Below are 11939 nucleotides of genomic sequence, written 5' to 3'. Positions count from 1 at the left end.
AAAATAGAACAATCAGAAACGATATAAAATGTATAAATCATGGAGGTTTGATTAATTAAGAAGTGTTTGATGCAGCATATCCAATTTTCTGAAACAACTGAACAGATCATCAAATTTGACCTTCTCTTGCCAAGTTTCAATTTTGCTACCTTTTTGTTTGGTTCTTGAATTTTCTTTACATAAAATATATTAATATATTTTTTATTCCAAAAAATATTATGTGACATATTAGAAATATGACATTTAGAATATCACATTGAATATAATATATGTTAAACTCAAATTTTCTTTTGTAAAAGCCTTTAAAAGTTAAAAAGTATGTTTTTAATTTTTTTCTTTTTTTTCTTTCTTATTTTTAATACAAATATTACGTGTTATGTGATATATTATTAGAATATCACGTGACTTTTTATAATTAAAGAACGAAATTGATAACATACTTCATGAAAAAAATAAATGTTCAAATTAAATAAAAAAATCTTTAAATAAAAGTGATAATGATGTAAATTTTATAAGACTAAAATATTATATAAATCTTTTAATTTTTATTTTTTAAAATGAAGAATAATTTGATATATTGTAAATGAAAAAAAAATATCAAGCAGCAGTACAATTATGATAAACGCCCTAATAAATTTAAGAACTACAATAGTTATAAGTAACATCATATTTATAGGTAATTTATTTTCTTTTTCTATAAAATTCTTTAAGTTTATTTTTTTTAAAATTTTATAAATTTTAAATTAAGCAGACTATTACGGGCTTCGCGGGCTACCTGCGGTTATACCCATTAAATCCATGAATTTAACAGTCCGGATTAAAAAACCATCAATTTAAACGAGCTTTAATATTTGAGGCCCGAAGTCCGTACGAGCCGCGGGTTAAACGGGTAGCTCACATGTCTGAGCCCATATACCCAGCTCTAACCCTATGTCTCATGACCCGGAAATTTCTTGGTTTTCCGATTTGATCCTCCGAATTTCTCTCCCGGAATTCTCCCAATTATGTACATTATCTAGTTCCACTTCTTTCCTTCCTTTCTTTACCATTTTTCAACCGGGGTCTTCATTTTGTTGGAGTCTGGAATTTCTGGCCTTGGTTGCAGGTTCGTTCTTCGCCCTTAATTTTCTGGGTTTTTTTTATGATTTTGTTGAATTTTTTTGAATGATGGCAGACTAGTAGGAATTTGATCTTAGGTTCTAACTGGCCCCCATGAGATTCCTATGAAAAAGAAAATAGGATTTGGTTTCTTGATTTTCCTTTTTAATGTATTTTTCGTTTTAATTATATTATTTCAGATTCTTAATTCCTTCGCTTAATTTGGTCACAATTTTTTATGGATTACTAATTTACTTGTATAAATGATGTATTATTTGCTTTTGTCTGTATTTCATGTTTATATCCATTTGTTTTCGTTCTAGATTTACAGGAAAGGAAAGCAGAAGATCCTGGGCAATAAAATTTGTTGTTTTCGTTTTTCTTTTTTATTTCTGAAACATCAATGTGCCTAAGATCTAGTTTTAGATAAGTTTGTTTATATTGATAATTGACTAGATGAGAAAGAAGAGGAAGGGAAGTGAAACCAGTGTATCTCCGGAGGTAACCAACAATTTTGCACCCACTTGTGACTCCCGATCATCTAATATTAGGTCCCATTATTCCTTGGAAGATTATGCCAGGATTAAAAAGAGGTGTAAAGAAGATGTGGATATACTTCCCATTGGTTCATGTAAAAGTAGACTTGCTGGTGTTGCCACTGCCCCACCTTGTGGTGCCTCCTCTTTGGTACCTCCTCTTTGGTACCTCCGGGAAGAGGTCTTAAGAGGAAGATAAGGTGCATTGAGGTAATTACACAAATTAGTAGGAAGAAAAAGATTGAGGATGATTATGTTAAAGGTAACCCGATCGGGCAGGGAAAATTTGGGTTAGTTTGGTTGTGTAGGTCTAGGACGACTGGAGTAGAGTTTGCATGTAAAACCTTGCATAAGGGAGAGGAAACAGTTCACAGAGAAGTAGAGATAATGCAGCATTTATCTGGTCATCCCGGGGTGGTGACGTTGCAGGCAGTGTATGAGGAACCAGATTGTTTTCATATCGTAATGGAGTTGTGCTCTGGAGGTCGATTGATTGACCAAATGGCGGAGGGACAATATTCAGAGCACCGTGCAGCTAATATTTTCAAAGATGTGATGTTAGTCATTAAGTACTGTCATGAGATGGGAGTTGTGCATAGAGATTTGAAGCCTGAAAACGTTCTCCTCACAACAGCAGGAAAGATAAAGCTAGCTGATTTTGGTCTTGCCATGAGAATCTCAAACGGTGAGTATCTGCCATCTAAGAAAGATTACCTTGAATCTTATAAATTCTCACTTTGTTTATTATATTTGCAACTCAATATGAAATGTTTGGAGATGTGGGGTTATGTTTATGCTCCTAATGTTTTTAAAAATGAAACATCATAATTTTGATATTGGCATATTTAAGTTCCAAATGTTTATATGTTTATCAAATATGAAAACATCATAATGATTGAATGTTTTCATGCACACATATATGAAAGAATTTGAGTTATCCTCCTTTTACACATTATCCTTTCTGTATCCAAATATGTTTATATTTTCTATTAGCTTGTGTCTAATGCATGTAAGTGACAAATTACTATTTTCTACAGGTCAGACTTTGTCTGGTTTGGCTGGAAGTCCGGCTTATGTTGCGCCTGAGTACTTTTGGGAGATTACTGAGAAAGTTGATATGGAGTGCTGGTGTGCTGTACATGCACTTTTGGTCGGCGTCCTTCCATTTCAAGGAGACTCCTTGAAGGAAGTATTTGAGGCCATCAAGAACGTAAGCTTGGATTTTCACTCAGGGATATGGGAGTCTGTATCTAAACCTGCACGTGATCTGTTAAGAATGCTGACTAGGGACGTCTCATCAAGAATAACTGCCGATGAAGTACTAGGTAAAGCCCCAACTCTCTCTTCTCTGTATTCTGCAGTTAAATGTATATCATTTAGTTTTGCTAATTATATACATACACACATACATATACAGTTCGTGAGCCATCATAAACGTAGTCCATTCATCTATTTTTACATGAGTTTTGCTTAGAATTGCTTCTGAATCTTGTTTTACACACACACACACTGCCTCGATTTATATGGAACTTTTTATGTTCTTTCCCCCAAAAATTTAGTTTAAATTTTACCTTCGGACTTCAAATCAGAAAAGGCTTTTAACTTTGACGTTTCTCTTTCTGCTTTTTCTGAATTGTGAAATGTCAGGGCATTCATGGATATTGTTCTACACTGAGCACTCATTAAGGACATTCTACATGAGATCAAAGTTGAAGAGCTCAGTAGAACTATCTGTCCAAAAATTCAATTCTCCCAGATCCGAGTGTGTGTTTAGGATGGATGATCACCCTCATACTCAGCATTCACAGTCGATCTTATCATCAAACAGTTCAAGCTGCAAGTCTGAGGAACAAGATGAAAATGGTATGGTGGATGTGCTTGCCGTCGCAATTTCCCATGTGAGGATATCTGAACCAAAGAGGAGCCGACTTTGTACTCCACCGGGACCTATAGAGCAGCAATGTTCATCTAACTTGACTGCTAACCACCTCTGTAGAGCCTTTTGATCATGCTGACACGACTAACATACATGATTATCTTCACTGAATTTTGCGCTGTGGATTTAGAAATTAACCACCCTGGTTGCAATTTTCAATGGTCAAAATGACATCATACAAGGACACAATCCTATTGACAATGCTGTCATCTCCTACGAAAACCTTTTTGGATTCTTAAGCAATGGTATTAGCCAAGTAATTGTATTAGCCTGGTAAGAATTCGTATATACAATTGATGTAAATAGCTCCTTTCGAAATCACTTTTTTCTCCCACGTTGTACAGGTATTATTGGAAATGGAAGTTCCCTTCATTATTCACACAAGTAAGCTGTTACCGTTAATGGAATATTCATAACCATCTATTGTTAATGTAATTGCATTAGCTTAGATGTTGAATCTTAATAAATAACAGTACTTAAGAAATTTATGTTGAAATTTATGCAAGCTTATGGACCATGTCCATCAGGACAAAAACCATAAAACTAGGGGAGGTTACTCATTCGTTAAACAGAAAGTGTTCCCACCACATCAAACAGAAGAAACCTATAATCGTTGATGTTTTTGTCAAGGCTGCAGACAAAACATAAAGTAGTACACAGCCAACCACCTATACATAAACCGATAGCAACATCGACATTTTGGCACTATTTTCCATCATCGACGCAAACATCTATTTAGCAGTCTCCCAAGCTTCATCTTCTGGACAACTTGGACCACATATAGACAACAAAGAAGCACAACAGTGCAAAAAGAACCACATGAACAATATGGTTAGAGCCATGCTCGATTATACTCTTCTTCAGTTTCCTAATGTTGTTCTTTACCCCTGCTTGAGCTTTAATCATTGTCATTTGCCGTCATAAATTAAGATTACACATTCAGGAAGCAGCAAAAAGATGAAACATCTTTTCCCCCCAAATATGAATGACAGGAAAATCAAGTAATTCCATGTTATCATCGACAGAAAACCACCATTTAAGACAATAAACTGATAGAATTTATTTTGAATGCACGTGAATAAATGAACTTAACAAAGCAGGGATGATAAAAAGATATCACTGTACATAACAGTTCGGAACAAGATGGGGTTAATCCTCAAGAAAGGCTTCCTGGTTATCCTTCACATTAAGGCTGAGCAATACCAACTCAATGGCCAATAGAACCCTGCCTCCTTGTCTACCAAAAGAATTAGAGAGATGGAAGAAAATACTTAAATAATGTTCAGCTACTCTAATAAAAATTACTTAAATAATACAACATCATGAACTGAAGAGATAAAAAGGATATCTCCTATCCACGAACTCTGAAGGAAAAACTGTTCCTGATAACTTTAGGTGAAGATAAAGATCCTATCACTATCATTTACATAATAGAGAAATCACAAGACAAATACTATGTCAAGGGCAGATAACCCAAGAATAATTATTTCCCACATTTTCAGGTTATTTACCAAGGCTTCCATGGTACAAAGAGTTCAAAATTTTATTCCCCCTCGATTTCACTTTGCTATACAAGACCATGTAGCAATATTATAATAAAACCCATAACATGTATGATAAGCTAAGGTGGTCATTCCTCATTTTAAAGCAACAAAACATCATAGCAATAATTCATAGCATGCAAGAAGCCACCCAAAAAACGTAAAGAGAGGGTAAATGTAATTGTAATATACCAGCTGATCTAGAAAGTCCTTCTGAAATTTGGTTTCTGATCCTATCTCTTGAGCAACCTGCACCATATTTAAGATTAACACAATTTAGCCACTTAAAGGTAGAGAATGAATAGAGAGGAAAAGAACAGAAGCCAAAGTTCGCTTCATTTGCTTAAAAAAAAAGAAATAAAAACCGACATAGCTCCAACAGGAAAAGGAAAATATTATTAAATGCCATTAGAGATGAATTCTTACAAGCGTTGTTTATCTCAATTCCAAACGATGTTTGAAATTTGTAAAAATTGGTTTAAATTTAATTTTCAATATATTTTCAAGAAAGAAAATAGACCAAATAAACAATGATAATATTAGCACGATTCACAACTTCTACTGAAAACTGAAAGTTATCCAAGGAAATCATTACACGATGAATTCTTACAAGCGTGTTTATCTCAATTCAAACGATGTTTGAAATTGTAAAAATTGGTTTAAATTTAATTTTCATATATTTCAAGAAAGAAATAGACCAAATAAACAATGATAATATTAGCACGATTCACAACTTCTACTGAAAACTGAAAGTTATCCAAGGAAATCATTACACTCAAATTACATATTAAAGCCAAACTAATGAAGGTGGACAATCATATCAAATATCGCCAATATCCTTTAGGCAATTCATCCAATAGAGAAAGAAATATCATATGAATCATAGAAATATGAAATTAGAAAATAAAACAATCAATAAATGAGTCTTAGATTTCTCAATTGTTTAACTTGGCTACGGAGACCGAAGATCTCATCGTCTAAATCACCATGCATCGGATCAATCCGCAATTGAATTTCATCGGAGCTAGCCACCGGTCTTGTGCTTAAACCCTCCCTATTTCAATATTTAACCACAAATCAAAATTGGCTCAGACAAACCAATTCAATAAATTAACTGAATCAAAAGAAATTCAATAAAATTAAAATCAGACCTTGATCGGTAAGAAGCGGCACCGCTGTAGAAGGAATCGCCTCCGGTTCGGTACGAAGTATACGCCATCAAAACGAACGAGAGGGAAGAAGCAAAAAAAAAAACGCCTTTAAACAACAAGGGAGCTGAGTCAAATCGGATTGAAAGAAGGAAAATAGAGATTAAAGGCAAGCGCTCGCCCGATATGGAAGTTTTTATTTAGATAAAATAACTCAGTGACAAAAAATGCCTTATAATATACGATTTTAATCATTTTTTTTTTGATTTGTCAAAATGATCAACTAAATCGCAATGCGATCGATAATTCGCAATGCGATCTCCGGTATCGCAAATCAGTTTCTAGATTCGCAACGCGAACATCGACTATCGCAACGCGAACTACGACTATCGCAATGCGATTTTCCAAATTCGTTGCGATAGTCTAAGTTCGTTGCGATAGTCGAAATTCGCGTTGCGATTTATTCCAAATTCGTTGCGATAGTCCAAGTTCGCGTTGCGATTTATTCCAACGACTGGTGGTATTGCATTTGTTTCTTAAGAAATTTCTCTAAAAAGATAGTATTCGCGCGGACGTGTCGAAGACACGTATTACCACGACCACTACCACGACCACAAGCACGACCACGACACGACACGAGACGAGACGGACGGCGCGGCGGCGGCGCGCGAGAGTCCCCCTTGTTCTCTATCACTCAACAAGGAAGTGGGAAAGCCAGCCTTAAATACCATTCCAATGTTTTTCAATACTATGTGGGATGAGCATTACCAACACTTGTTCCCAATACTATATGAGATTGAGCCTTAAATAGTGATATTATTTGTGAATTATAGTTAATGACTTTAGTATTTGTATGAAAAATATTTGTGGTTCGTTTAGTTTTCATGCAATTCTAATTTATTTTCAATTGATTGTAACTGCACGATAACAATTTTTTTATTCTCGCGAGTGATGCAATTTTTTTGAATGTTTTGCTTAAATTGCAATAATCGCGATTGATTGTAGATTGACTTTTAATTATGACATATTTAATCATATAATACTAATGCAATTGGTTGCTGATTTAGTTGTTTTAAGGTGCATGATTGTTAATTGTTTCCTGAATAATCACATAGTATTGGAAACAAGTGTTGGTAATGCTCAATCCCACATAGTATTGGAAACACTATTGGAATGGTATTTAAGGCTTGGCTTTCCCACTTCCTTGTTGAGTGATAGAGAACAAGGGGACTCTCGCGCGCCGCTGCCGCCGCTGTCCGTGGTCGTGGTATACGTCTTCAACACTCCGCGCGAATACTATCTTTTTAGAGAAAATTCTTAAGAAACAATGCAATACCACCAGTCGTTGCGATTTTGGACTATCGCAACGAATTTGGAATAAATCGCAACGCGAACTTGGACTATCGCAATGCGATAGTCGAAGTTCGCGTTGCGAATCTGGAAACTGATTTGCGATACCGGAGATCGCGTTGCGATTATCGATCGCATTACGATTTAGTTGGTCATTTTAGCAAATCCAAAAAAAGTTGGTTAAAATCGTATATTATAAGGCATTTTTGGTCACTGAGGTTATTTTCTCTTTTATTTATAGTCTTAATTCTAGAGAGTGCCTATTTTCAGAGATGACGTGTTGATAAAGAATGATAGTGCGGCCTTAATTTTTTTTTTCGCTGTGAGGCCCTCAAACTTTTCTACAAAAATTAATACGGTCTCGAACTATTTCATGCTCAATGTAACCCTTACACTAAAAAAACCAATTTAATTAATGATTTCATTGTTGATTGTTATAATGTTGATGTGATTATTCACAATGCTACATAACGATTAATGGTGTTGATGTGTGGTCCACTATTGTAACACCCACAGACCGATGTGAGTGACTCGATCCGATGCGAGTGACTCGATCCGATGCGAGTGACTCGATCCGATCCGAGGTGTTACATTTGGGCCACCAGAGCAACCCACAGTTAAATCCCAGGAAAATTTAAATTTTATGTTAAAACGTGTAAAATCATAAAAAATTATAATTAAAACAAGTTCAGAAAACCATCCATATACGACAAAATAATTAAAACCATACACGTTTCAGACTCGGATATAAACAGATATCACCTACATGCCCCCTAAACACATGCATTGTACTGCGCAAGAACACCAGTGGAACTCCAACTGATGTCGATTTTTGCACTGGATCAATTCTTTAACCTAAAATAGTGAGTAACAAGTGAGCATTGGGAAGCTCAGTAATACAGAACTACCAAGTGATGCTGAAGGACATGCATATAATAGGCAAGAAAAATTTTCCTTTTTGATTCAAACATACAGATTTTTGTGATGAGCGGAGGTCCCATTGATATGTTCATGTAGTAAAAGACATAAAGCTTACAGTTCAGAGGGAATGTTCAGAGGTCTAGGTTCAGGAGATAGGATAGGATGTGTAGTATGTTCCCATAAAACCAATGAAAAGGTACCGATCTTTTTAAAATAATAACAGTTGAAAACATATTATTTTTTAAACCATGGTAAAACCCTCCAACCGAACGCTAAATAGTTCCCTAGAATTGCATCCATAAGGACTTACCTAAGGCCCATTGGGCATAGGTGCCAATCTAAGGGAACATCTTGGGTCCATAAGATCTTACCTTAGCCGAAGTGTAGGTGCCTACCTGAGGGGAGTGCCTTCAGGTCCATAAGGACTTACCCAAAGCAAATAGCAAAGGTGCCACCATAAGGAGTTCTTTAAAGTTCATAAGGTCTTACCACTAGGCTCATTAGGCCTAGGAGCCCACCCAAGGGTCACCTTAGATCTGTAAGGAATTACCAATTTGATCGAGTTAAACCTGCAGATACTTCATACTATATCCTAGAGTACCCGAAGAAAACATTTTTCAGACAGTAATCAATGGTAGCAGGAAATCAAAGTTCAGACATATACATTCAGTAGAAACGATATCCAGAGATCATGAATCAACAGACATACTTAAAACTTCAGTAACTCAGAAATCTCGGTAAACACATTTCAAACAGATAAAACAATCATAATACACATAGGGAACACACTAGAGGATCCAGTTATTTTATGGTACTTGGTATTTATCAGGTAGGAGCCATGAAACTTTTGTAAACTGATTAAATTTCAAAATGAATCCCTATAAAAGGGTTTGATAGCTGACAAATTAATCATTTATTCGGGACATGATTTATCAAGATCAAATAATATTCGAATATTTTCGGAGGCACTATAAAATCAGAAAGGTATTCAAAATCTTTTGCATTATAGTTAATTGTGATTTCAGATTTGACATGAGTGTTTCCACTATTCAGGAAATCAGGGCCATTTGGACATTAGGTTCGTGGAGAATTCTAGTAATTTGATCTAATAATGGAGAAACGATGATTCAGGTTGTTGACACGCATTTTCGTCCTACTTTTATTAAATGACATTTTAATTTATGATGTATTTAATACTACGTTATATACTTTGACTATATTACAAATTAATTTATTCTTTTTTTTTCGTTCATTTACAGTACCAAACAAAAATAAACCCAAATGGTGGTCTAACCCGATGACCGCCCAATACCAACAAACCCAGTTGGCCCAAGACAACTCGAACCGGATCCACTTGTTCCTGACCCGATCTGAAATCCTCAAGCAAATTATTGTTTTTAAATTCCAGCCGCCAGTCGCTTCGTTATCCACCGTTGAATCTGGAACCATCTAACGGTCCAGATCACACCAAAGATTAGGGTTTGACAACCCTAAGGCCCCCACTCTAGCGCCGTTCCAACAACCTCTCCCCAGAGTTTTCGGCACCATCACCAAGTCAAAAAATAAACAGTCAGCAAGCGGTTGAGTCCTATTAGGATACTAAAACCGAACCTTAAAATAAATTTTTAGCACTATAAATAAATGTAGAAATTACATACGAAGGGAGGAAATACATAGAGAAAATACGAAAATCATAGAAGTAATATCGGAGTGAAACCGAAGCATTTTTTGTAAAGATTTCGAAAAAAATAAAGGTAAATGACTCACATTTTTTTGGTTGTTCTTGCATGTAGCGGTGCCCTATTTTTTTTCCTTTTTTTGTTCTAAGCCGATGAACATGGGGGAAGGGATCGGGATTATCAATCTCAGATCTAGCCTTCCCCGAGGCTATTTTGAAGAAAAGGTTTTGATTTTTGGAATGGGGGTGAGGAGATCTTCGAATGGTTTAAAAAAAAATTTGTCCACCACCGATGAACGTAGCCGATCGGTTTCTGAGTTCCACGGCGTGTCTTCATTGATGAGAACACCAAGAATAGCTTCAGAGGTTTTTTTTTGGTTGGGTTTGATCTGTTTGAAGCAAGGGAAAAAATGAAAGGTGTTGTTGGAAAAGTGGTATTTATAGCAACCCGCCAAATCGACCCGCGTGTGACTTGACCCAAGGCAGGATCCGCGTGTTTTCTCGAAATAATGGAGAATTACAGTTTTGGTCCCCCATTTTTAAAACTCTCATTTTGCCCCATAAATTCCTATTTTAACTTCAATTTCCTTTTAAATTTTACCATTTATTTTCTTTTCTTTTAAATTTAACCCTTTTGTTTTATTGTTATTATATTATTATTATATATTATTTTTATTTTATACTATTTTTTTGTTTCGGTTTCCTTTTTTATTTTTTTCCTTTTCCTACGTTATATATATATTATTTTTTGTTTTTTTAAACATTCTATATATGTTTTTATCATAATGGTTTTTCTCTTATTTTTTATTTTGTTTATTAAATACTATATATATATATATATATATTTTACCTACATTTATTATTATTATTTAGGCCCCCACTTTTTTCCCTCTTTACCCAAATTCTTCCCCAGTGAAATGATTAGAGTAGAGTTAGGTAATTAGGTGGGTATTAAGTGATTTATTTTTTTTTCAATTTTTATTATTCTATTATATTTTACCTAACATAGATAATATATATATATATATTTTTTTTGTTCTGCTTTTGTTTCTCTCTTTTTTCAATTGTTTCTATTCTTTTTTTTTGTTTTCTTTTTTATTGATTTGCTTCCTTAATTTAGTTAACTTATTTGGTTTTTACTTTTTTTATATTTGGTATTTATTTTCTTTTTTATCTCGAGACATTTTTTATAGTTGTTGTGTTTTTGATTCTTCATTTACTTTATCGAACATTTTTCTGACCCTTTTTTAAGGGTAAGCTTTTAAATTCAAGGGTAGTTCAAGGGTGATAATCCTTAATTGACTATAACCAACTCCCAATCTGACATATCTTTGGTAAGATGCAGATCAGGTAAGAATTCAAGGTATCCGATCACCCTTTTTGTGTTTAAATAAATGATCGTGGTGACTCTAACCCACTATTTTAAGTCGAAGCCCAATTTCGGGCCCACCCGAAAGACGGTTGTGATAGCTTGGCGACTCTGTTGGGGACAAGTAAGTGAGTTCAGGCTAAAGGTTAATTTCCAGTTGTCTTTTAATGAAAATGGTAAATTTAAATTTTAAGGTAACTTTTTCGATCCTTATTACTTACTTTTGATTATCTTTTAAATAAATAGTTGTACTGATGATTTCTTTCACGATTTCAGTCTTTTAAGCTTTTCATCTAAGGCTCTATACCCGAGCTTCGAACCCTTTTAAGTGGGGGTGAAAGCGACGCCTTCGTGAGAATTTA

The 11939-nt window shown here is 34.8% G+C and overlaps 1 protein-coding gene and 1 pseudogene across 1 annotated transcript; one reads left to right on the top strand and one right to left on the bottom strand.

Moving 5' to 3' along the window:
- Positions 1 to 947: 947 nt before the first annotated feature.
- On the top strand, positions 948 to 3951 carry LOC120138948 (annotated as a pseudogene).
- A 246-nt stretch (positions 3952 to 4197) lies between these two features.
- Positions 4198 to 6413, bottom strand: LOC120138949 (bet1-like protein At4g14600). Its single transcript, XM_039154329.1, has 4 exons — positions 6263 to 6413; positions 6060 to 6165; positions 5304 to 5360; positions 4198 to 4807 (listed from the first exon to the last, which is right to left on the bottom strand). Exons 1-4 carry the CDS (start codon positions 6328 to 6330, stop codon positions 4778 to 4780), a joined length of 261 nt encoding a protein of 86 aa, XP_039010260.1. The 5' UTR covers positions 6331 to 6413; the 3' UTR covers positions 4198 to 4777.
- Between the last annotated feature and the right edge of the window lie 5526 nt (positions 6414 to 11939).

This window comes from Hibiscus syriacus, unplaced genomic scaffold, assembly GCF_006381635.1.
Source record: "Hibiscus syriacus cultivar Baekdansim isolate YM2019G1 unplaced genomic scaffold, ASM638163v2 tig00110716_pilon, whole genome shotgun sequence".
Taxonomy (NCBI): domain Eukaryota; kingdom Viridiplantae; phylum Streptophyta; class Magnoliopsida; order Malvales; family Malvaceae; genus Hibiscus; species Hibiscus syriacus.
The sequence above is the reverse complement of the archived record's forward strand: the minus strand, read 5'-3'. Positions and strand labels throughout refer to the sequence as shown.

Bases quoted from the DNA above. Each gene is read 5' to 3' on its own strand.
- LOC120138949 (XM_039154329.1), bottom strand. From the start codon at position 6,330: ATGGCGTATACTTCGTACCGAACCGGAGGCGATTCCTTCTACAGCGGT. The intron at 5,361-6,059 runs GTTAAACAATTG...AATATGGTGCAG, and splicing joins TCTTCGGTCTCCGTAGCCAA to GTTGCTCAAGAGATAGGATC. The intron at 4,808-5,303 runs GTATATTACAAT...TTCTTTTGGTAG, and splicing joins AGGACTTTCTAGATCAGCTG to ACAAGGAGGCAGGGTTCTAT.